General features: G+C 44.8%; 1 protein-coding gene and 1 long non-coding RNA gene across 52 annotated transcripts; one reads left to right on the top strand and one right to left on the bottom strand.

Moving 5' to 3' along the window:
* The first annotated feature begins 1,304 nt into the window (after positions 1 to 1,304).
* Positions 1,305 to 5,385, top strand: LOC127008738 (uncharacterized). Of its 50 annotated transcripts, none has more exons than XR_007761351.1 (5): positions 1,919 to 3,283; positions 3,346 to 3,469; positions 3,594 to 3,655; positions 3,718 to 3,779; positions 4,400 to 4,437. XR_007761351.1 is itself a non-coding variant. In XM_050881101.1 (3 exons), exons 1-3 carry the CDS (start codon positions 3,170 to 3,172, stop codon positions 4,832 to 4,834), a joined length of 921 nt encoding a protein of 306 aa, XP_050737058.1. In that variant the 5' UTR covers positions 1,893 to 3,169; the 3' UTR covers positions 4,835 to 5,385. The 50 variants fall into 50 exon arrangements, 2 of the variants coding, with proteins under 2 accessions (XP_050737058.1, XP_050737051.1); XR_007761353.1 differs by lacking the exon at positions 4,400 to 4,437 and adding an exon at positions 4,214 to 4,391; XR_007761354.1 differs by lacking the exon at positions 4,400 to 4,437 and adding an exon at positions 4,028 to 4,101.
* A 9,705-nt stretch (positions 5,386 to 15,090) lies between these two features.
* Positions 15,091 to 20,146, bottom strand: LOC127008680 (uncharacterized). 2 transcript variants are annotated; one of them, XR_007761246.1, is made up of 4 exons: positions 19,889 to 20,146; positions 17,239 to 17,465; positions 16,680 to 17,022; positions 15,091 to 16,514 (listed from the first exon to the last, which is right to left on the bottom strand). It is a non-coding gene; the product is annotated as an uncharacterized LOC127008680 (long non-coding RNA). The 2 variants fall into 2 exon arrangements; XR_007761245.1 differs by having other exon boundaries at positions 17,256 to 17,465; positions 19,889 to 20,143.
* Between the last annotated feature and the right edge of the window lie 5,911 nt (positions 20,147 to 26,057).

Below are 26,057 nucleotides of genomic sequence, written 5' to 3'. Positions count from 1 at the left end.
GGGGACACCTGTTGAGGGCCCCCAGCTACCCGGGACTGATCAGACATGGCCGGCGGCCGGCGCAGCCTGCCGAGACAACACAACACAAATAAGTCGCCTTGCAGCCCACACAATATTGTAGAAACAGCCACTTGCAAGGCCCTGCCCGCTCCTAACATAGGATGACGGGCAGGAGGCTCTGTACCTGCGTAACGAGCACGTGGCCTATTGGTTGAGTTGAAAACCAGGACGGAGCCCTGCTGACGTCCTTCCGGCGTGGCAACTGTGAAGCAACTGATCTGGCGGCGGCGCGTGAAGCTTTCTCATGTTTTTTTTTTTTTTTTTTTTTTTTTTTTTACGTGTTAGCCCATATGCACCGTAGGCATATTCTGCCTCTTCGGTGTTGCTCAGAGGCAGGCCCGTTAGTGGTGCGGGCGCGGGTTTTATGGTTTATGGGCACCTATCAGCTGATACGAGCGCCCGCTACCACCATGACTGTTACCAGGAGCATGTGGCCTCATCTCGTCCTGCGACGATCCCGAGCCCCCTGAGGCAAGGTATGGTTCACCTCGCCTCGACTCCGAACTTGGCCGTGGGGACACCTGTTGAGGGCCCCCAGCTACCCGGGACTGATCAGACATGGCCGGCGGCCATGTGGAGGATTCCTCCAGCCGAACGGCGATTTGATGAAGTAAAATTACAGAGAGCTGGACTGGGATGAGCTAATGGGAACAAGTGAAGTGCAAGAAAAGTGGGATCTTTCCGGTTATACGAACTATCGATTTTTTGGGTATTTTTACATTTTTTCAATGTATTTTTTTCCGTAGAATCCTAAAATGACAATTTTTTTTTGGAGAAACCAATAGGTAAAAAGTTATTCAACTTTAAAGTTATTTATTCCCTATGTAATACCTTTGACAAAAATCATTATTTTCATATATTCATGGGCAAAAGACTACCCAAGCTGTAATTACTGCAACGATGAGATTGAAATCAACAAGGATACAGCAGTCAATTTCAACAATTATCTCAGAGAGGTAAGTAAATATCACTAACCTAACCTAACCTAACCTAACCTAAACTAACCTAACCTAACCATCAAAGAATGTATGTCTTACATTTGATAAAAGAAAGGAAAAATAAAAGTTTGCATTTCTTCAGTAATGCATAGGAAATAAATAACTTTAAAGTTGAATAACTTTTTATCTATCCATTTCTCCAAAAAACCAATGTTATTTTCGGATTCTACATAAAAAAATACATTGGAAAAATGCAAAAAAAAATAAAAAGTCGATAGTTCGTATAACCGGAAAGACCCGAAAAGTGTGATATCTTTATGGAGGCGTATAAAACAGGGTCAAGAAGTTTGTACCAGAAACAGACCCAAAGAGTAGGGAAAAAGGACTGGTTTAATGCAAGGTGTGCTAAGGCAAAAGAAAAAAAAAAGAGACAAAGCAAGGAAAAGACTAAAAAGAAATAAAAACCAAAGGAATAAAGAAGATTTTAAGGCAGCGAGAAATGAATACGTGAAAATAAGGAAGGAAGAAGAGAAGGGATATGAAAAGGATATTGCGGAAAAGTGTAAGGAACAACCCAAACTATTTTACAGATTCATAAATGAAAAGATTGAACCAAGAGAAACAACTGACAGACTGAGCGACGGGAGTGTGACAACCGCTGATCCTCAATACACGGTGGAGTTACTAAACAAAGAGTTCCGGCAAGTTTTTACTAAAGAATCAACGAACCACAAGAAAACAACACAAATGTTCACATGGAGGAAGTCTCAGTATATAAAGAGGAGCTATATAAACCGTTGGGGGAGCTGGAAGAGAGGAAAGCTGTAGGCAGGTAGGCGGTGGCTGAGTGGTAGCGTGCTGGGCCCACATTCACCGCGTGATGGATGACGCGGGTTCGAATCCCCACGCTACCACCTAGGATTTTTCAGTCACCGCTGAGTGGCTTAAAACTACCTACATGCTGTCTTGAAGACCACCCATCAACCCGGACTCTAGAGGAAACTGTCCAAGTGAATCAAGAAGGAGTTCTGGGGGGCAGCATGAGCCAAGAGAAGATGGCGCCACTATAAACACTTGCCTGCGCCATGACGGGCTGGGGCCGAACACCATCCAGGCCCCTCAAGCAAGCCTACCAGCGCTATAGGCATAGACGTAAAAAACAAAACAAAAAAAAAAACAGATGGAGTCTCAGGGTATATCTTAACATTTCTGTTTTTCTATATATTTATTTCCTTACAATCTTCCACTTCCCTTAGTTTAGCTGTTCTGTGTGTGTGTGTGTGTGTGTGTGTGTGTGTGTGTAGCAGCCACATCACTCACCCACTGTGGTGTGTCTGTGGGCCTGGCCGAGGGTGCAGGCAGCAGCTGCAGGCGGCGTCCAGCAGGCACACGGCCCCTCTCCAGGCCTGTGGGCAGGGCACTCACCCGCAGAGTGCCGGCACCTTCTTCTTCCTCTTCATTAATCCTACGCTACTCACTCTTCATTCATTCTTCTCCAGACCTCTGAGGCCCAGCATGCTTTCCTTCCTCCCTCTCTGGTCTTTCTTCTTCTGTATTCTTCAATTATTTTTCTCTGGGTGTTTCCGTCAAGTGTGTTCCACGCGGCACACTGCTGTACTGCCTGTGCCTTTATCTCCCCTCAGCCCCAGCACAGTGCTCAGCCTTCCCTGCTGGAGCCACTTGCCCATCCATCACCCAGCCACTGGCCAACAATACAAGGCTTGACAAGCACCACCGGAGTGTTCCTGCCTTGACCCATTACATATTCTGCCTTCAATTCCCTCGGGGCAGCAACCCTAACAAGCCATCACAGCTCCCAGGCCGGCACTCTGCACCAGTGGTCTCTGCTGGGCCGGGTTTAACAAGTCCATCACAGCTCCCAGGCCGGCACTCTGCCCCAGTGGTCTCTGCTGGGCCGGGTTTAACAAGTCCATTGCAGCTCCCAGGCCGGCACTCTGCCCCAGTGGTCTCTGCTGGGCCGGGTTTAACAAGCCATCACAGCTCCCAGGCCGGCACTCTGCCCCAGTGGTCTCTGCTGGGCCGGGTTTAACAAGCCATCACAGCTCCCAGGCCGGCACTCTGCCCCAGTGGTCTCTGCTGGGCCGGGTTTCTTGTGGAGCGCAGGGAAACTTGACAAACCCTCACACAGCGTCCCCTTGGTAATCCTGCTGATGGTCTGTTGTGGCGGCCCGAGTCACTGCTGCTGCACTGTGCCGGGGCAAGGTGGCTCGGGGCAGACGGCACTGTTCACTGTGGTGTTGGCTGCTGCACTGTGCCGGGGCAAGGTGGCTCGGGGCAGATGGCACTGTTCACTGTGGTGTTGGCTGCTGCACTGTGCTGGGGCAAGGTGGCTCGGGGCAGACGGCACTGTTCACTGTGGTGTTGGCTGCTGCACTGTGCCGGGGCAAGGTGGCTCGGGGCAGACGGCACTGTTCACTGTGGTGTTGGCTGCTGCACTGTGCCGGGGCAAGGTGGCTCATGGCAGACGGCACTGTTCACTGTGGTGTTGGCTGCTGCACTGTGCCGGGGCAAGGTGGCTCATGGCAGACGGCACTGTTCACTGTGGTGTTGGCTGCTGCACTGTGCCGGGGCAAGGTGGCTCGGGGCAGGCGGCACTGTTCACTGTGGTGTTGGCTGCTGCACTGTGCCGGGGCAAGGTGGCTCAGGGCACACGGCACTGTTCACTGTGGTGTTGGCTGCTGCACTGTGCCGGGTCAAGGTGGCTCGGGGCAGACGGCACTGTTCACTGTGGTGTTGGCTGCTGCACTGTGCCGGGGCAAGGTGGCTCGGGGCACACGGCACTGTTCACTGTGGTGTTGGCTGCTGCACTGTGCCGGGGCAAGGTGGCTCGGGGCAGATGGCACTGTTCACTGTGGTGTTGGCTGCTGCACTGTGCCGGGGCAAGGTGGCTCGGGGCACACGGCACTGTTCACTGTGGTGTTGGCTGCTGCACTGTGCTGGGGCAAGGTGGCTCTGGGCACACGGCACTGTTCACTGTGGTGTTGGCTGCTGCACTGTGCCGGGGCAAGATGGCTCGGGGCAGACGGCACTGTTCACTGTGGTGTTGGCTGCTGCACTGTGCCGGGGCAAGATGGCTCGGGGCAGACGGCACTGTTCACTGTGGTGTTGGCTGCTGCACTGTGCCGGGGCAAGATGGCTCGGGGCACACGGCACTGTTCACTGTGGTGTTGGCTGCTGCACTGTGCCGGGGCAAGATGGCTCGGGGCAGACGGCACTGTTCACTGTGGTGTTGGCTGCTGCACTGTGCCGGGGCAAGATGGCTCGGGGCACACGGCACTGTTCACTGTGGTGTTGGCTGCTGCACTGTGCCGGGGCAAGATGGCTCGGGGCACACGGCACTGTTCACTGTGGTGTTGGCTGCTGCACTGTGCCGGGGCAAGATGGCTCGGGGCAGACAGCACTGTTCACTGTGGTGTTGGCTGCTGGACTGTGCCGGGGCAAGATGGCTCGGGGCACACGGCACTGTTCACTGTGGTGTTGGCTGCTGCACTGTGCCGGGGCAAGATGGCTCGGGGCACACGGCACTGTTCACTGTGGTGTTGGCTGCTGCACTGTGCCGGGGCAAGGTGGCTCAGGGCACACGGCACTGTTCACTGTGGTGTTGGCTGCTGCACTGTGCCGGGGCAAGATGGCTCGGGGCAGACGGCACTGTTCACTGTGGTGTCGGTGCATCCCTCAGCAGTCAGCCACAACACGGCGCCAGTCCTCCCCAGGTGGTGTTGATGACTGGCTCCCCATCACACACACACAGCAGCACAACACACCACCTCAGAAGTGGGTCTTCATGTGCCCGGCAATGTCTGCCTTCGTGTTAAAGTGCTTCCCACACACTTGAACTCTCTCAGGCCAGAGTGTCTGAACATGTGACGCTCCAGGGTTTGCTTCTCTCTGAACCTTTCTCCACATTCCAGACACTCATGAGGCCTCTCACCAGTGTGTGTAAGGGTGTGTGTGTTGAGGCTACCCTTCTGTGTAAACCTTTGGCCACAAACTTCACATTCATGAGGCCTTTCACCAGTGTGTGTGTTGAGGCCACCCTTCTGTGTAAACCTTTGGCCACAAACTTCACATTCATGAGGCCTTTCACCAGTGTGTGTAAGGGCATGTGTGTTGAGGCAACCCTTCTGTGTAAACCTTTTGCCACACTCTTGGCATTCATGGGGTCCTTCACCAGTGTGTGTAAGGGTGTGTGTGTTTAGGTCACTGTCTTTCTTTCACTAGTCTTTTCATTCCTTTCTTTCTTTTGTGTTCTTGTTGTTTCTCCACGTCTGTCTTTCTCTCTTCATCTTCTCTTTCGTCTTGTTCTTCAGCCAGGGCGGGGTTGCCAAACACTGTCCTCCACCGCCACCACATACAGCAGCACCACACAACACCTCAGGGGAAGTGGATCTTCATGTGCCTGGCAATATTCTGCTTGGTCTTGAAATGTTTTAGACAAACATCACACTTGAACTCTCTCAGATCAGAGTGTGTGACAACGTGGCTGTTCAATGCAGACTTAGAAAAGAACCTTCTGTCACACTCAAGGCATTCATGAGGTCTTTCACCAGTGTGTGTAAGGGTGTGAGTGTTAAGGTGACTCTTCTGAGTGAACACTTTGCCACACTCTTGGCATTCATGAGGTCTTTCACCAGTGTGTGTAAGGGTGTGAGTGTTGAGGTTACTTTTGTGTCTGAAAACTTTGCCACACTCTTGGCATTCATGAGGTCTTTCACCAGTGTGTGTAAGGGTGTGTGTGTTAAGGTGACTCTTCTGAGTGAACACTTTGCCACACTCTTGGCATTCATGAGGTCTTTCCCCAGTGTGTGTAAGGGTGTGTGTGTTAAGGTTACTCTTCTGAGTGAACACTTTGCCACACTCTTGGCATTCATGAGGTCTTTCACCAGTGTGTGTAAGGGTGTGTCTATTAAGGTCACTCTTCTGACCAAACACTTTGCCACACTCTTGGCATTCATGAGGTCTTTCACCAGTGTGCGTAAGGGTGTGTCTGTTAAGGGCACTCTTGTGTCTGAACACTTTGCCACACTCTTGGCATTCATGAGGTCTTCCACCAGAGTATGTGGGTGTGTTTGTTGAGGTCACCCTTCCCAGGGAGTCTTTTCCCTCACTCTTGGCACTCATGCTTCCCTTCAGCAGTGAGTGCAAGGCTGTGTCTGGTGAACTTGCTCTCAGTCTCAAATCTTCTCTCACTCAAACTCTCCCTTTCCTTAATGGCTGGAGATGCCAGCAGCAAGGTGGTGGTGGTGGTGGTAGTGGTTCTCCTGAGCACCCCTGATCAGAGCTTGCAAGGTGCTGTTCAAAGTTATGGCACTGAATTTTTTCTTTGGCACAATATATGATGAAGGAATTGCACTGTACTGTAGTGCATGGTCTGGCACTGATCCTCACAGCAGCGCCAGGCTGCTCCTGCTGGTCCTGGCCCCTCAGGCTGCCGCCCAGCCCTGCAGCCTCCACTGCAACATAAGTCCGCGGCAGTGAGGACGCAGCACGGCACCCGCCTCAGACCCTCGCTGCTGCACCAGCACCAGGGGTGGCTGTTGGGACAAAGATCACAGCCTCATAGAAACATGCTTCAAACTGAATACCAAAAGCATCTACAAATTCCATAAAATGTAGCAGAGCACAACACCGTTACTGGTTTTCAACCCCAATATTGTGACAACTGCATCAAAGAAACTGAGGCAAAATAGACCCAGAGCAGTGAACTAGCTGCCCTTGACAACCTGGAGGCAACCATGCAGCAGGCAGCTGAAAAGCACCTTGTGGATATGGGAAGCGGAAAACAGAGACAGAACAATGCTGCAGAACAGCCACCACAGAAAAGGGCATCAAGGAAGGGAAAGAACAGAGCAGGGAAGTGTGCAGAGCGTCGCCGCTTTGAGAGAAAGAACAACAAGATAACGTGGATAAAAAATAAATAAATAAATAAATAAATAAATAAAACCAGACATGTTTAAACATGAAAAAATCAAATTGTCACCAACAAGATCAAAGGAGACAAAAACTCCGGAAACAAACAACCACGGAGACAAATAAACACTCTCGGAGGCCAAGAAGTAAAGAAGAAAGCTCCCTCTTGCTCTCCGTGAAGACGCAGCAAAGGTGCCGGACAAGGGGACCAGACCCAGGCTGTCCGCTGCCTGGGATGCTGTGACCTCCATGACTACTAGAAGGCCTCTGGCTCAATAAAGAGACAAAATAATGCAAGCACTTGTGCTGTACAAAGTCCACAGCAAAACAATGGATGCAACAAACACTTGCCAAAACAACAAGACATTAACAAATATTGGGAGAGAGAGAGAGAGAGAGAGAGAATCAGACATAACAAGTAGTACCTATTAAAAAAAGACACACGGCTCAACAAGCTATTTAAGCCGATCACTTTCCTCACTATAGAAAGACTACAAAATGAACACACTGGGTTCATAAACCACAAACACAAACTAGCAAGAGTTGTTGTTTTATCGCCACCTTCATCAACAAACGGTCAATTTACCGTTTCACCCAACCAAGGATTTTCTGATGTGGTTCATGTTTTTCTGGTGATAGATTTAGAGAATTGCACGATTTTGTACCTCATTTCCGTCGCAAATGTCTACTTTTCGAGTTATGCCTATCCCCTGCCCTAAATGATCTTGGGGACCTGTGGGAACCTTACCTAGATTTCTTACCTAGATGGGGAGAACCCCATCTAGAATCAGGTGACGCCTCCAACCAAGACAGCAAGTAGATTGTCCTTTAGATGTTCTGGTGGTTGGCTAATGTGCAGCATCACCAAGACCACACAAACAACTGCCATAATACTCTTGAGTAAGTGCCAAGACAATATAGTCAGGTTGGCAATCCCGAGTGGAGACACAGCACAGCACAGGACACAAGTTTACAAGTTAAAGAGATACTCAACAACCCAAAATCAATCAAAATCATACAAAATTTGACTGAGAGAAGTGTGGAGATGCCGTTTGAAAGTATTAACAGAATTCACCACAACAACTGATTCTGGTAAATTATTCCAAATGCTAATGACCCGCACAGAGAAGAAATGAGCTCGAACATCAGTATTGTAACGAGGAACAAAAAGCTTAAAGGAGTGGCCTCTCGTGTCTCTGTTGAAATTTCTAACAAAGAGGTGACCTAGATTCGGACAAAACCCTTTCAGAATGTTGAACACCATAATGAGATCAGCTCTGATCAATCTTCCTTTAATGGAATAAAGACTCAATCTAGCGAGATGTTCACTGTATGGCAGATCATGGAAACCGGTAATTTTCTTGGTCCACCTCCTCTGAACATTTTCTAAAAGCCTAATGTCTCCTGTATAACCAGTGAACCAAACCACAGAGGCAAAGTCCAAGATAGGGCGAATATGTGAGATAAAAACTGTCTTCATGAAATCAGGAGATCTGCAAAGGGTACCCTTTAGAATACTGTAACCAATGCCTCCAGCCTTGCCAGTGATTTCTCTCACATGCAAATGAAACTTTAGGGAGGAATCCACCCTGACCCCAAGATCCTTATAGTTATCTACATCTTGTATGGGTTGGTTTCCAATAAAATATGGTAAAGGAGAAGGAGCATAAAGGAAATTCCTACAAAAGTTCATTCTGGCACATTTGCCAACTGAGAAAGATAAACCCCAAGAGCTGCTTGTGTTGTAGAGAGTGTTGATGTCTCTCTGCAAAATACTGTGAGAAATTAATTGGTTAGACTTAGAAATTTCAGTAGCTAGGTATAATTTAAGATCATCAGCAAATAAACAAAACTTACAATTTAGTTCTGAAACAACATGATTAATGTAAATGAGAAAAAGCAAGGGAATAATTACAGACCCTTGGGGAACACCACTGCTTACATCCGCTCTATAACTCTTACTTCCATGGACAACTACTTGCATCTTTCTCCCACTCAAATAGTCTTTCAGCCATCCCAGCAAACACCCCCCAATCCCAATACTAGACAGCATTGTGAGTAATAATCTATGATTAACAACATCAAAAGCTTTCTTGAAATAAAAAAATATCACATCCACTGACATACCACAACACTTGCTCGAAAACTGATCTACCAGATCTAAAACCATACTGATGCTGTGAAAGTAAGTTATTATCTTCCAAATAAGAAGTAAGTTGAGACACAATTATTCTTTCAAAAGATTTACAGCACATTGATGTCAAACTGACTGGTCTATAGTTGAGGGGATCAGAATGGATTCCACCTTTGAACAGTGGCATAACATTAGCATCTTTCCAGTCAAATGGGACTTGCATTGATAAAAGAGATTTTCTGTACAACAAGAGCAAAGGATAACTAATGGAGGGGGCACATCTCTTTAAAAATACTGAAGGTATACCATCAGGGCCACAACCAGCAGAAGATTTCAGCTTAGAAAGGATAATCTCAATTTTAAAAATATCAAAACTAAATATATTAAATATAAAGCAGGAGAAAATACACCAGAGAATGCATCAACAAAAAGATATACCATGTCAATTGTGTCCGCGCACCAGCCATTATCTCCAAACAGCGGTCCAATAGTAGGACGCTGAACCTTCTTGCTACGAAGATAGGAGTGAAAACGTTTAACATCAGGATTTCTGGGAGAAACTAAAGATCTTTCATATTTAATTACAGATTGATGGACAGCATCTTTATATTGAACAGATATTGTCTTAAAAGAATGCCACAACCTCAAGGCTATTGGGGAAGATCTGCCAAACTTTGTCCAAGCATCCTTATACTCCAACCATACTTGTCGTTTATGCCGTTTTAAAGAAGGAGGTATAGATTTTGCCCAAGGAGGTTTCCTGATTCCTGTTGGCTTCTTAATTGGAATAAATAGCTGAATGGCATTAAGCATTCAACTTTTAAATTTTAAATATGATTGTTCAATATCTAAGCCAAGGAATTCATTATCCCAATCAAAATTCAAAATGTGATGGTTTAACAAGGTGTAGTTGCCATTATAAAAGTCAAAGTTGTTATGTACATTATTAATGTTTGGATTAGAACTAAATAAATACTCAAACAAAACTGGAAAATGGTCACAACCTGGAAAGGGGTCTATTATATCGACATGGGAAATTCTATCATCTTCAGATGTAAAGACCAAGTCAAGTATATTATTAGACCGGACATAGGTACTTTGCGTAACCCACTGCATGAGACCCAAAGATGAAAACAAATCTAGAAATCTAATATCAATAGAGGAAGTGCAATAAGGAACCTCAGTGGACCAGACAACAGTAGGGAGATTAAAGTCACCAACCAGTATTAATTCTTTACCAACACAGAAAGATTCCAGGTATGAAATAAGAGCAATATTATCTTCCAAAGAATTACTTGGGGGCCTGTAAACTACTAATACAGTAATGCCAAAATCAGGCAAAAATACCCCAACAGTATTTGGATGATCTGAATAAGTTTTCCCCACTTTAATATCATCACGAATGTAAATCCCAACACAGTGAATTCTTAGATTTAAGGGAGAGTCATTTCGGAAAAATTTATAACCCGATATACTGATAACTGGATCAGAAACATTGCAAGTTGGCCAAGTTTCACAAACACAACATACCCCAATACTGTTGTAGTGCGGCGACGGCCTGATGAACGAGCCTCCCATAACCCACTTAGCCAGTGGGGTACCTCTTTGGCTGACTCGGTAAGGAGTGGCTCTCCCGTCACGCTGGTCGCGGGTTCAATCCCAGGCAGCCGGGGAATACCCTGATCTTGATTAATTTCTCGTGTTATTTCGATACACGCAGAGGCCGTGTTGAGAAATAGGAAGGATTTAGAAAAGAAGCTCGCTGGGCATTACAGTGGTGGCATAGCGGTGGGTATCCTCTCCTGCAGTTCTGTTGAGCTTCCCCGAAGGGGTAACAGGTAGGATGGCCCATGCTCCGAGGGTAATAGAAAATGGGAGAGTTGGAGGTATGTCTCAAAGGGACATTGTGGAGTTATGTCTTAAAGGGATATTGTCAACACACAGAAATTAATCTACATAGGGGGGAAAGCCGTGTAGTGCGGCGACGGCCTGATGAACGAGCCTCCCATAATCCACTTAGCCAGTGGGGTACCTCTTTGGCCGACTCGGTAAGGAGTGGCTCTCCCGTCACGCAGGTCTCGGGTTCAATCCCAGGCAGCCGGGGAATACCCTGATCTTGATTAATTTCTCGTGTTATTTCGATACACGCAGAGGCTGTGTTGAGAAATAGGAAGGATTTAGAAAAGAAGCTCGCTGGGCATTACACTGTGACTAGAAACAAACTCTGCCAAAAAGTTAACTTTATTGATTAAACAGTTGAGATTCAAAAGAACAAAAGTAATGAAGAGGTTATCTACAGAAGAATTACTCAGATTTTGCTGAGAAGAAAGTTCTATGAGTTTTTTTTTAGGGTTCCCATCTTTTGAACATACTTTAAGGTTAGAGGCAGAGGACGCAACTAAGTGAGACGTGGGAGGAGTATGAGGGGACTCATGACTGGGCAAAACAACAGAGGCTAAGCTTTTGTTAGAGATGTGTGAAGAACTAACAGGCTGGGAGTTCCTCATGGCCTGGGCAAAAGCCCGTTTTTTCCGCAGCTCTTCCCGCTGATTGTAGGTGAGGTCCCTAGAGATGAAAATGTTGGAAAACTGGCTCCCAGAAAGTTTACTGCACCTAGACAGTAACTCTTGCCTCACCCTGACGTTTGATATCTTGGCTCTCACCAAGGAAGCAGAGATAGGCACAATATCTACAAGTGTGATGGTTCAACTCACTCCGGCCATAAATAGGAAACAAGTGGATTAAATTTGTCCTGAAAATTTTCCCCAAATGCAAGCCCTTTGATGATACTGTCCTTCCTCTTTTCCCTCTCGCTCAACTCACAAACTTCTTCTTTAATAATGGTCCGAATATCAGGGCCCACAACCCTGCCACCATCTCTTGAAAAGACACTGGCAGACTGAACGTTCCCCCCTGTTCCCCCCTCTACTGCGCATGCGCCGACCTGTGTTTATATGCGCTACTCGGCCCACTCCAAAACACTGGAAAAATCGGTCCCCCCGAGCAACATTACCAGATTGTCGTACTGAGCCTTTTATGTTGATTGATTGATAGTTTATTTTGCCGATTTCCGCCCCAATAATTAAACTGCTTCCATCACCCAAATAACTGCCTTCATATATGGATATCGTTTAAATGGTTAATTATTGGTGCTTGTTGGCAACAGTTATAGCCAGAAACCGGTAATTACGCGGCTTCGGAGTACGATAATCTGGCAACGGTGCCCTCGAGTCCCGAGCTCGCCTGCCTCACCTCAGCAGCCGCACCCTTTTTTTAGTATGGTATTTTACCTGTATACAATAGGTACAGGATGTAAGCCATGAAGTTGTGACCTCATCTTCCCAGCAGGAGCAGAAGGCTAGCAATCCTGCCCTCCTATATGTGTATGTGATCCTGCGGCAGTGAAAGGCCGACAGTCCTGCCCTCCTGAGTGTGTGTGTGTTTTGTCTTGCTACAAGATCAGAAACGGTTTGAGCCATGCCATGAAAGGGAGGAGCATGCCGTCCCAACCCCCAGACAGTACAGAGTGTGATTATACAACTAAGGATACATGTGTAAGTAGCACCAGGAATAAAAAAAAACATTATATCCTTGCATGTATCTATATTATATTTGGAAAAATATGCTTGTTGTATGTATCCCTGATAATAAAATTTATCTACATGTGCTTAAATTTAAGTGAATGAAAGCATAAGAGAGTAAATTGAATGGAAGCATAGTGAGTTCCTCCCTTCTCCCTTGTTGTTTACCTGCAACAATAAACTATCAATCAATCAATCATAATCAAGTACTGGCAGATCTTTCGTAATAAATCTGCAATCGCTCCTTCAGACCTATTTGTTGTAACTCCTGATCTACCCACTAGAGTCCACCAGTTCAAAATAGCCTCCCAGAATCCCGGCCTGGTCATCCTTCAGTCTCTATCTATTTAAATCAGCACTAGCTCATCATATAGGGGTAAAGCTTTTAGAATATCACTACATGGACTATAGCTCTTCATCTTTAATATTATGAATTTTATTACGTTGATTGCGCATCTGCAGAGTGCTGGCTTCCTAGAGCCCCCGCCTCATCATGTGGATTTTGGGGTTGGGAAGCCTATCCTAACGTAACCTGGTGGGCGCCTCCCAAAACATACTAACCTAAGGGAGTTGTTACAGTCTTCATAATATTAATCTAGAGCATATAAAGGTATTTTGTAAAGGATTGGTGACCATAATTATTAATGTGGCAGCAGTCTCGCCTAGGAAATAACCCCAACAAGTGATACAGAAAGAAGGGAAACCAATTTACTGAAGGCTTTTAGTTGTACGTTTTGATACCGTTGATGAGGATTCACGCCCCGGTCTGCCGCCGCAGCAGCGCTCCACAGGGCCGCTAACATCACAGTGGAAAATAACAGGCATGCAAATGACAGAATAAGGAGGGGGGACCGATGTCTCGTCGGGGGACCGATCAGTCTGCAGTAGATGCGGGCCAGCTGGTCCCCTCTTTAAATGGGGCGGGCCAACGCGGGTCGGCGCATGCGCAGTAGAGGGGGGAACAGGGGGGAACGTTCAGTCCGCCACAGACACCATCATTTACCATATTATTGAATCTTAGATCAATAGATCTCACTGTGTTGCTGAGACCAGCGATAGTGTTAAACATCTGGGTCATGCACTCCCTAAGTGACCCGAGCTCACCCTGATTCTCCTTCCCACTACCTGAAGCAGCAGGAAGAAGCAGTCTGCATCTGGTGCAAACAAACTTTACTCCCTTACCCTGCCAGGCGCCGGATGCTCAAAGGTGGTGGTAACTTATCCCCGGAGACGGTTGTAAGTCACGGGTCGCGTCGCAAGTTTGCTCCGCGCTAGGACCGTCCTCCGCAGCGATGCACAGCGCGGTCGCCGCGGCGTGCTAAGGGTCAGCCCTATGGTTCACGAGTGAGGCGGTAGAGGGCGGGCAGCTCACCAGCTGAAGTGGATGCAACCAATGGAAATCAGTGAAACAAAAAAGACAGCCAATCAGGATCAAGGAAGGTGATTGCAAAAAAACGGCGCCAGAGACGAAAACTACCGCGAGTCAGTATTTCCTCAAGTCCGTACAGCCAAGCTAAGATGGGGAAGACTAGTGAGTATTGGCCGGAGAGGAGGTTGCCGTGCAGGAAATAACGACGGTCAAGATTTTAGAACTGGGGCAGTTGTCAGGCGCGGCAAAGAGGTGTGGGTTAGAGGTGAACAACGTACGTATGCTATGTGTGTGGGTACGAGAGGAAGTTAGAGGCTCAGGAATGCATAATACGTGCATTGAGGAGTGAGATGAGGGAGCTAAGGAAGAGGTTTGACAGAGCTCAGGAGAGGCAAGTCCTGGGGGCCGGCCTGGCAAGGGCGATGGACAAGGAAGAGGCAGGTGTGAGCACGGGTGCCTGATGGGGGGAAGAAAGGTGTGACATTCATGTATGGGTGAAAGGGGGGGTGACGATATGATTGAGCACATGCTACTTGAGTGATGTATATAAGAGAGAAAAGGGGATTATGGTAACAGTTGTGACCGAATGGAATAGGATGTTGGAGAGGGATGTAAAAAGGTTAAATGCATGCAATATTATTTCAGCTGAGGTAATTTTCAAAGCAGACAATTGTTGTCATTCAGTAGATCATGTCATCCTTCATCATCAGAAATCATTTTCAAGACTCAATTCTGACCTGTCACATTGCGTAGATTTTAATTGTCATTCTTAGTCAGTTGAGGTCATCTTGAAGCCAACAATTCTTGTTTCATAGTTCAATTCTTGTCATTCTTTCTCTTTTTGTTCCTCAGGTATATTTTGCAAATTGATATCATATTTATTTCCATTTATTTAATTTTGGGAGCAGGCATTAAGGCCAGGTTACCTTATATTTAGTTCAATTAGGTCAGATCAGGTTAGGTTAAATTTGATTAGGGTAGTTAGTTTTAATTGTGTTCAATGAATGTGTAATATGCTTCAGTTATATAATGTGTACTCACCATTGCCAATGGAGCTTGGGAATAATAACACATGACTTAGTCATTCACTTTTTTTTTTTATTGGATTAACCCGCAGCTTGGGTAGATATTACAGCTTGATGTAGCACGTAACAGCTAATACAGCACAACAAATAAGTAATTACTGAGAAATCATATATACAGGAAGGTAGTTGGTGTGGAAGAGAAATGGCTACAAACTATGCCCTGTGCACAGGGAGTGTTAAGTGGTGCCACAAAGAGATGCTCAGGGCTGAGAAATGTAAATCAAGTAGGGGTGCATTATAGGTGCCCAGTTTGTGAAAGAGGGGACAGGAAACAGAGGAAATAGGTAATTGGAACTGTGTGGCAAAGCAGAAGGGAGGAAAGGACCTGCAGAAGCCACTGCCTCAACAGACATTTTGAAATGGTTTGACTATAGTAAGTCTGCTGGTCAACAGAAAAATATTCTTAATGTCGTGCCTGGCATGGGCACTCCTTAATAATGTTGGTTAATTATACCTCAAAGTAGAATTAATTGTTGATCACTTAAACCAGAGAGTAAAATTAGTAGTTTATTTACCAAGTCTTATAAGGCACCATTATCACATACAGGGTTATCATCTGCCAAATAATATGGGCAGCGTGACTTTAAGAATATTACTTAAGGTAAATATATTTGTTTAAAGATTCTGATGATGAATTAAGGGTCAAGGGACAGGATTCAGCCATACAAGACTAAATTGTCGCTCATAACACTTAGAACTCAGTCTAATTATAAACTAACATGTAAACACAAGAAACAAGTAGCACCAACACACAAACAAAACCTATCAAGTGTTCCCACTAACATGTGGTAAAAAACCTGCTCATTCAGTCTAACACCACTCATCAACTTAATTAAGCCTTGACTACAACTACTGAGTGTTTGCACTCCACCGTGGTTACCCCTGATAATGACACACACACCATTTGTCCTTTTCCCTCTTTCCTCCTCCCGCACACAACCCCCAGGGCATGCTGGCTTGGGTCCCGACAGCAGTCAGCCAGCCTACCATCAGACAGACTTACTTCGACATCTCTGTATGGGGCGATACCTCGTATAAGAGTCCTTAAATATAATATTATAGCCTAGGTATATTGAACACTTCTATGTATGTGAGGCCGGTTATGCTATACGAACCAACAAGTTGGAGAGGATGACATGGAGCCAAGAGTGCAGAATGCTGAGATACATGGGGCATGTGAGATGGACAAGTAGGGTATCAAACTAGGTGATAAGAATGAGTGGTGTGGAGGTGGTGCCCCTCTTGATCAAAGATGCTGAAGTTAGGGTTGACTGAAGATCTGCTGGGCAGCATGTTGGTAACCCTCCGCCACTTGTCAATGGTTGAAAACTCTCAGCGTCTTGCGGTGGGAGTCGAGTCCTCTGGATCACCACGTACACACGCTGACCACTCGGCCACCGGTGCACCATATGCAATCTGCAAGTGTAAGCTGATATTAATTACATATTAATAATAATCGCCATATAAATTATGATCAAGAATGCCGAACATGTGGCCATTATGATTTCTTGTTTTGTTCTTATGCACATTCACATTTGAAAGTAATCTATTACTAACTGCAAGGTCTATATATATGCATACCTATACTCAGGAAAAGAAGTTTCTAATAAATTCCTGCCTGACAACTTGACCAGGAATCAGTCTGTTGTTTCTCACAGGCTGAACTGTTACTTCTTCTGCAGCGATCCACTCAGTAGTTGTGCAGGAGCATACAAGAAGTCGCAATCTTCATAGTCTTCTTGGGGTCATACTGCAAACTTCCTCCTGACTTATGTAGGCACCTGCACCTTGACTTGAGGATCCCAAAGGTCCGTTCGACAACGCATCTTGTCCTGTGATGACTTGTTGTAGCGCTCCTCCCCAGGTGTTGTCGGCCGTGCAACTGGGGTCATCAGGAATGGCTCCAGAGGATACGCAGTGTCTCCTGTGAAGTTGAAAATTCATTAATGCATTATTTATCATTATGAAATGCATGAAAACTATCTTAAAAATTCTATTAATATCTATTGCTGTGGTTGACATCTTTATCTCATGACTGGCCTTTTCACAAAGTACCCGAGTTACTTTATCAATGGCCCTTGATTGGTCATTTCCAACACCGTTTCCAATAACACCTTGAAAGCTGCCACTCGCAAAAAACCTTAGTGTAGCCAGAACCTAGGTGTGTGTTGGGAGTGCATGTGCCCTCCTGGTTCTCCTTTCCAGGTGGGGGCGAAACTCATCACAGAGCCTGATGATTTCCTGACGGGGAAATCTATACACCTGCAACAAGTGTTCATCACTGACATGTAGTGGGTCGAGTGGGTCCCGATATCTCCTTTCCCTGCACAGTCTGCGATTGAAAATGTATGCCGCAACAAGCTCCATCTGTGAAACACAGAAATAATTACATTACTAGAGAGGACAAGAACATACGGTAATTATTTAAGACACATAATTGTAACCTAATTAAATGGCCCTTAAAAGGTAAAAAAAATATCAATGTTACGGTAAGCTAAGTAAATGGCCCTTAAAAGGAAAAGAAATATCTATGATGCTGTTATCTAAAAATAAATTGAGGACGTAAAGCAAATAAGAATAATAATAAAGAATGAAACATGTTTAAAAAATATGAGTACAGCTCCCCGAGCCAAAGCCTTCTTGGCTACACCTAAATCTCCACAATTAATGCACAAACCATGCATGAGCGACCTTTATGTGACCCCTGACACGTTGAAATAAGGCTATACACATGTATGAAGGCTATTACAGGTGCATGGGATAAGAAATATTAATCCAAGCCACCCGAGCCAAAGCCTTATTGGCTACACCTAAATCTCCACAACTAATGCACACATCATGCGTGAAAGACGTTCCTGTGAACCTTGCCACGTTGAAATAAAGCTATACACATGTATGGAGGCTATAAGAGCTTCATGAGATTAAAAAATATTGATGTATGCCAACCAAGCCACCGCCTAAATCGGCTACACTTAAATCTCCACAACTAACCCTCACATCATGCGTAAAAGGCGTCCTGTGACTCTTGCCACCTTAATGTAAAGCTATACCTAAGTGGAAGTGCAAACACGTACCTTATATTGTGTATAGAGGTGGAGATGTGGATGAGGCGGAAACACTCCTTTAATGGCGACGGGCTAGGACGGAAACTGGTCGGATCTAGCCCCGCTCCCGAGCAGTCAGGCTGAGGGGCGACCTGACGTCACAAGATGGCGTCTAGGTCGTTTTTTGAACATCGCACGGGGCAGCACTTGCAACCACAATGGCGGATTTAGGACCAAATGTTGAGATACGACCATTTGAGCATCCGCCGCCTGGTGCTGTAGTACCTGCTTAACAAAATCAGAGGGAAGTCCAGTACACACCTGCGACCCATGACACCACTGACCACACTCGTCGCAGGCAATGCCACCCTCCTTATCATCCTTGACCGGGGAACGACAGGTGACACAGGCAGGTGACACAGGGGGGGGGGAGAACACCCCAGGCGGCGGATGCTCAAACGGTCGTATCTCAACATTTGGTCCTAAATCCGCCATTGTGGTTGCAAGTGCTGCCCCGTGCGATGTTCAAAAAACGTCCTAGACGCCATCTTGTGCCCTCAGCCTGACTGCTCGGGAGCCGGGCTAGATCCCACCAGTTTCCCCCCCAGCCCTGCGCCATTAAAGGAGTGTTCTACCATCCACATCTCCACACCTATACACAATATAAGGTAATGTGTTTGCACTTCTACTTAGGTATAGCTTTACATGGGGTGGCAAGAGTCACAGGAACGCCTTTACGATGATGTGATGTGTTGGTTAGAGATTTAGGCGAGTGGAGCTGGCGTGGGCTGGGTGGCATATATATCATTTATTTTAATCTTGCTGAAGCCTTTCCATACATGTGTACAGCTTTATTTCAACGTGGCAAGGTTCACAGGAACGTCTTTCACGCATGATGTGTGCATTAGTTGTGGAGATTTAGGTGTAGCCAATAATACCATTTCATAATAGTATGTATCAGAGTATTTGTGATCTGTTTATGCATCATCTATTTTTGGGGGTCATTATCATGGCACAAATTTGGTCGGTCTCTGCTACCGGGTTAAATTACATAATCTAATATTTGTTTATCTCCAGTGACTAGTTTCGTTTTTACCCCAAGTTGGAAAGTTTAGATTAGTCGGTGCAACATCTGTGGTCATATGCCGGAGAGAGACAGAAGGAGAAGGAATTATAGGAAAAGGGAACAGACCCCAGGAGACGGGACACAACCCCCGATTAATACCTGGTACCCATTCACTGCTGGGTGGACAGGGGCGTAGGGTATCGGAACAGCCGCCCAAATTTTTCCACTCCGCCCGGGAATCAAACCCGGGCTCTCTCGTTTGTGAGCCGAGTGTGCTAACCACTGCACCACGAAGCCCCCGTCTATCAGGAAAAAAGGGCTTCATCCACTTACATGATGCAATGCAGAAACATATAAATAAATGTAGACAAGGCATATGTGGAGTGAGCCAGCCTGGCCCACGCACTTCAAGTCTAGTTAACCTCCTAACTGCGATTTCCTACAAGAAGACATCACCAAGCTACAGGAGTAAAGTCATGCACCTTGGGAGGGGATATCCAGCATACTAATACCACATGGGAAACACTCCATTATCCACCACAGAGGCAGAGAAAGACATGAGAATATATGTTACCAGTGAAGGCCAAATTCGTTCCAATCGCAGCAGACAGGTTAAGAAATCTGTGGATAGTCAGCCATTGCTGCACAACAGAGTATATAAGAACTACTTCTCAACTCACCCAGTGATGAGATGGGAGCGCCAGGCGGCTTGAACACGAGAGAGGCAATGTTGGACCTTCCACCCATCCCACACGCCGGCTATCCTGAAACAAATTCAAATCTTTCAACACTGGAGACAACACTACAGTGAAACCAAACTGTCAAGTCTGTCTGGGCGTAGGCTCCCGCGGGTCCTTTCCTCCCCTCTGCTCTGCCACACAGTCCCAACACCTATCTCTTCCTCTCATATGTAAGGTAAAGGTAACATATGAGAGGAAGAGATAGGTGTTGGGACTGTGTGGAAGAGCAGAGGGGAGAAATGGACCCGAGGGAGCCTCCGCCCAAACGGACTCAACAATTTGGTTTCACAATAGGAAGTAATGAAGTCTTATAATCTTCACAAACACTAAGCACAATATGAAGGCATAAACATCAAGGAACAGGATAATATATCTTAGAAATCTGAAATGATAATCATATATGAGAAAATCAAGGATCATTTTCTTGCCCTGACACGTGTAATGCGTGCTTTTCATTGTAATAAAAGATATATACATATCTATGTACCTAATAACAGATGTCTTTTTATTAACCAGGTAGCAGCGGGGATCATGTTTCTTAATGATCCCTCTAAGCAAGAAAAATGAGAAAAAATCATCACTCACACAAACCATTCCATAATATATATCAAAGCATTTGTGATCAGAATATGTATCATCAATTTTTGGGGAGTTTATTTCATGGCACAAATTTGGCCCGTCACTGCTACATGGTAAAGCCACAAATTTGGCCCGTCGCTGCTACATGGTAAAGCTACAAATTTGGCCCGTCGCTGCTACATGGAAAAGCCACAAATTTGGCCCATCGCTGCTACCGGGTTAACATTGCATCAGGAAACATTGGTTTGACTCCGGAGTATAGTAAAATGTAGTAAAATATGTGTACTGTGTTTTATAACCCGTACGGAATTGTAACCGATATGAATATACCTCAATGATATTACACAAATATTAAGATACTACAAGGATAAACTTTTATGGTGGTATGAGAATGAGCCTGTAAGGTGCTGTTTAGAACTATTAGTATATAAAAAAATAAGTACATATATATAAAAATGAATAATATATCACATCTCCATCTCTCTTTCAGCGAGTAGCTAGTATTCCTAAATGCAAAATAATAGTGTAGTATTCCTAAATGCATAATAGCCTACTAGTTTCCTAAATGCAAAATAATAGCTTAGTGTTCCTAAATGCAAAATAATAGTTTAGTATTCCTAAATGCATAATAGCCTACTAGTTTCCTAAAAGCAAAATAAAAGCTTAGTATTCCTAAATGCATAATAGCCTACTAGTTTCCTAAATGCAAAATAATAGCTTAGTATTCCTAAATGCATAATAGCCTACTAGTTTCCTAAATGCAAAAATAATAGCCTAGTCTCCTAAATGCATACTAGCCTACTAGTTTCCTAAATGCAAAATAATAGCTTAGTATTCCTAAATGCAAAATAATAGCTTAGTATTCCTAAATGCAAAATAATAGCTTAGTATTCCTAAATGCATAATAGCCTACTAGTTTCCTAAATGCAAAATAATAGCTTAGTATTCCTAAATGCAAGATAATAATTTAGTATTCCTAAATGCATAATAGCCTACTAGTTTTCTAAATGCAGAATAATAGCTTAGTATTCCTAAATGCAAAATAATAGTTTAGTATTCCTAAATCCATAATAGCCTACTAGTTTCCTAAATGCAGAATAATAGCTTAGTATTCCTAAATGCAAAATAATAGTTTAGAATTTGTATTTGTCTTGACTACTTCATTGGCTTATTAGCAAGTTATCATAGATTGTAAAACTCTTCCCACTTATAATTTATTACAGAAGTTGTAGATACTGTATAACATGCAGAAAACCTTACACCATACGAATAAAATCCAATATTCCTCAAAACAACTCACCTCATTCCAAGGACATCACGACCCCCGGGTTAAGAACCGCTGAATTAGAAGCAAGAAACAATAAAGCAATATCAGCGACAGCAAGGGAGTGTAGCGTGGGGTACTACTTACTTGAAGCACTGGGTGTTCGCTACTAACCGACTATGCACGAGTGTTGCCGCCTATCCAGCGAGCTGCTGCGGCAAAGCCCTCCGACACATGTCAAGGATACGGAGTCTATGTCAAAACCTCTACTTATGACACATTTTTTTCCTATTAAGCTCAAAGAAAGGATCCAGGATAGCAATGCACGTGAACCAGACCTTTAGAGAAAACCACCAGTTATCAAAACTTAATGGAGGAACCAAATTATTTACTGCATTGAAAAGTACTGATGAACAGTAATCATGTATATTTGAGGTGGTCACAACTCATTTTCTTAAGCGCTTAGCTCATTATTATTTTTTTGAAACTTTTTCACCTAATGAAAATGTCCAAAAACGAATACATAATAAGTAAATAGAAAACTAATAAATTTACCCCCTAGGCTGCGGATTTCTAACAAGAAGACACCACCAAGCTACAGGAATGGATCAAAAAGTGGCTGCTACAATTCAATGAAGAAAAATGCAAAGTCCTGCACCTTGGGAGGGGATATCCAGCACACCGCCAACACATGGGAAACACTCCACTATCCACCACAGAGGCAGAGAAAGACCTGGGACTATAATGTTACCAGGCTACCAGTGAAGGCGAAATCCGTGCCAATCGCAGCAGACGGGTTAAAGTTAGCACCAAATTAAGCTTAAGACAACCCACATGCTGTCCTGAAGACCACCCATCAACCCAGACTCTAGAAGAAACCATCCAAGTGAATCAAGAACGAGCTCCGGGGGGGGGCAGCATGTGCCAACAAAACCTGGCGGCACTATAAAACACTTGCCTGCGCTATGACGGGAGGGGCCCAAGTACCATCCAGCAAGCCCCTCAAGAAAGGCTGATATGGGCCAGCATGAAAAAAAAAAAAAAAAAAAAAAAAAAAGCGTTAGGAACCAAAGGTATTCTCAAAACACAGCCTGAAAACAATCACTGGTCCAGCACTGTTGGACCCAGCAACTTAATAGGGGATATGTTGCTGGTTTACAGGTTTACCTTATCCTGCCCATAACCCTGTAGCAGCGACGGGCCAAATTTGTGGCTTTACCGTGTAATAGCGACAGGCCAAATTTGTGGCTTTACCGTGTAGCAGCGATGGGCCAAATTTGTGGCTTTACCTTGAAGCAGTGACGGGCCAAATTTGTGGCTTTACCATGTAGCAGTGACGGGCCAAATTTGTGCCCTGATATAAACCCCCCAAAATAGATGATACATAATCTGATCATAAATGCTTTGATATATATTATGAAATGGTTTGTGTGAGTGATGATTTTTTCTCAGTTTTCTCGCTTGGAGGGACCATTAAGAAACATGATCCTCACTGCTACTGGGTTAACATATCCTATAACACATATCATTAACATATCCTACAACCCTTAACATATCCTATACACCAAGTAGCAAGCTTTTTTATTGTTTCCTTTTTTTTTTGTGCCCTTGTGCTGTCTCCTTTGCTGTAAAAAAAAAGAAAAAAAAAAAAAAACCATAAATCATCAAATAGGAAAGGAGAGAAAGAGAGAAGAAGAATGAAAAATAAAGGAAGAAAGAGGGAAGGAAATAAAGAAAGAAAGCAAAACAAAGAGAAAGAAAACCAACCACTTCTACTACTATAACCGTTACTACTACTACAGACATGGCAAATTTCACTGGTAACTAGATAGCGCGCATTATTGATCCCAGTTTTTCGGCCATAACTCAAAAAATGCTGCACACAGAGGGCTAAATTTTGGACACTACATAGTTCATATGTATGTCTACCTACTTTCAAAACTTGAGGAAAATTGAACCAGTACTTTTTGAGATATGGGAGTCCAAAAACTTTTGCGCCGAGTTCGTGCCCATTCACTAAGTCAAGATAGGGCTATTTGGGCTTAAGATAACACGGCATGGCAGAGCACAGGCTTGGTGGTGTCTCCCAACTTATCAAAATACTTGCATATTAATAATTTTTTGCTTCCTTATTATTGTTCCCTGTTTTTTGGCCAGAACTCAAAAAAGACTGCACAAAGACAGCTATTTTTGTCTCCTAGACTTTGATAAAATATACCATAGAAATTTGTCTACCTCACTGTCAAAACTTGGTTTAAGGAGCTTGAACACATTTTAAAAAATGAGAGGTAGGCCGAAGAGTCAAACTAATGCTTATGATTCCTAGAGAAACGCAGCATCGCCTCCCATTAATAGAAATACCGGCTCACAAAATATCTCCTCCAATTTCAATTCTTCATCTTCCCCTCCTCTCCTTAACCCTAACGGCAGCATCGCCGTCTCATCAATTTCTAAGGATGAACTCTTCGCTCAAACTTTCTATAACAACTCCACTCTGGCCGACTCTTGGCATATTCCTCCAACCCATCCCCTCTCTGACTCCTTTATGCTTGTCATCAGAAGGCTTATGGACCTGAAGGAGTGCCTGCTATTGTCTTTAAAACTGTGCTTCCGTGCTGACACCCTGCCTGGTCAAACTCTTTCGTATCTGCCTTTCAATAGATATCTTTCCTTCCTGCTGGAAGTACGCCTACATACAGCCTGTGCCTAAGAAGGGGGACCGTTCCAATTCCTCAAACTACCGCCCTTTAGCTTTACTTTCTTGTCTATCTAAAGCTTTTGAATCAGTTCTTCACCAGAAGTATGAAAAGCACCTTTCCACTTCTGACCTTCTATCTGATCGCCAGTATGGGTTCCGCAAGGGGCGTTCTACTGGCGATCTTCTTGCTCTCTTAACTAACTCTTGGTCATCCTCTCTTAGCCGTTTCGGTGAAACTTTCTCAGTTGCGCTAGACATATCAAAAGCCTTTGATAGGGTCTGGCACAAATCTTTGCTTTCCAAACTACCCTCCTACGGTTTATATCCTTCTCTCTGTACCTTTATCTCCAGTTTCCTCTCTGACCGATCTATCACTGCTGTAGTAGACGGTCACTGTTCTTCCCCTAAACCTATCAACAGTGGTGTTCCTCAGGGCTCTGTTCTATCTCCCACTCTCTTTCTGTTGTTCATTGATGATCTTCTTTCCAAAACGAACTGTCCTATCGCTGCATTTCTCAACTTCTTTTGATAGAAGGCCAACTCAAAAGGGATTAGATGATTCCAGCCTGGAGGCTGTAGAACGCTTACGCAGACCTTACTATAATTTCCGATCGGGGCAAAAAGAACCTGGTATCCTTCAACGCCTCAAAAACTCAATTTCTTCACCTATCAACTCGACACAATCTTCCAAAGACCTATTCCCTATTCTTCAACAACACTCAGCTGTCACCTTCTACATTAAACATCATCTGTCTATCCTTAACTAAAAATCTCAACTGGGAACGCCATATCTCCTCTTTCACTAACTCAGCTTCCTCGAGTTTGGACGTTCTGTATCGTCTCCACCATTTTTTTCTCCCCCGTACTGATGCTGTCCATATACAGGGGCCTTGTCTGCCCTCGTATGGAGTGTGCATCACATGTGTGGGGGGGCTCCACTCACTTGGACAAAGTAGAGTCAAAGGATCGTCATCTCATCAACTCCCCTCCTCATATTGACAGTCTTCTACCTCTTAAACTCCGCCGCCATGTTGGCTCTCTTTCTATCTTCTATCGATATTTTCATGCTGGTTGCTCTTCTGAACTTGCTAACTGCATGCCTCCCCCCCTCCCGTGGCCCCGCTGGATTCGACTTTCTACTCTAGCTCATTCCTATACTGTCCAAACCCCGTATGCAAGAGTTAACCAGCATCTTCACTCTTTCATCCATTACACTAGTTAACTCTGGAACAGCCTTCCTTCATCTGTATTTCTTCCCTGCCTATGACTTGACCTCCTCCTTCAAGAACAGTGTATCAAGACACCCTCCACCCTAAACTGACCCCTTTGGCCACTCTTACTTTTGGTGTATTATGGGAGCGATGAGTACCGGTTCTTTTTTTCTCTGCACTTTTTTGTTGCGCTTGGAACCGTTTCCCTTTACTGGAAAAAAAGAACTTGTTGACAATGGGGGAAGATTGAGTAAAATGTTGAACAACTATTTTCCTCAGTATTCACACAGGAAAATCTAACAACATTCCGGAGAGTCTAGTGTGTATGAGGCGAAGATAACGACAAGTTTTGAGAGA

Source organism: Eriocheir sinensis, chromosome 4 (genome assembly GCF_024679095.1).
Source record: "Eriocheir sinensis breed Jianghai 21 chromosome 4, ASM2467909v1, whole genome shotgun sequence".
In the NCBI taxonomy this organism is placed as follows: domain Eukaryota; kingdom Metazoa; phylum Arthropoda; class Malacostraca; order Decapoda; family Varunidae; genus Eriocheir; species Eriocheir sinensis.
Note: the sequence above shows the minus strand (reverse complement) of the source record. Positions and strands in the feature narration are given on the sequence as shown.

Excerpts from the sequence above, each read along its gene's own strand:
- LOC127008738 (XM_050881101.1), top strand. The coding sequence starts at position 3,170 with ATGGTCTGTTGTGGCGGCCCGAGTCACTGCTGCTGCACTGTGCCGGGG. Across the intron at positions 3,594-3,717 it reads CTGCACTGTGCCGGGGCAAG|GTGGCTCGGGGCAGACGGCA; the intron begins GTGGCTCGGGGC and ends TGCCGGGTCAAG. Across the intron at positions 3,780-4,399 it reads CTGCACTGTGCCGGGGCAAG|ATGGCTCGGGGCAGACAGCA; the intron begins GTGGCTCGGGGC and ends TGCCGGGGCAAG.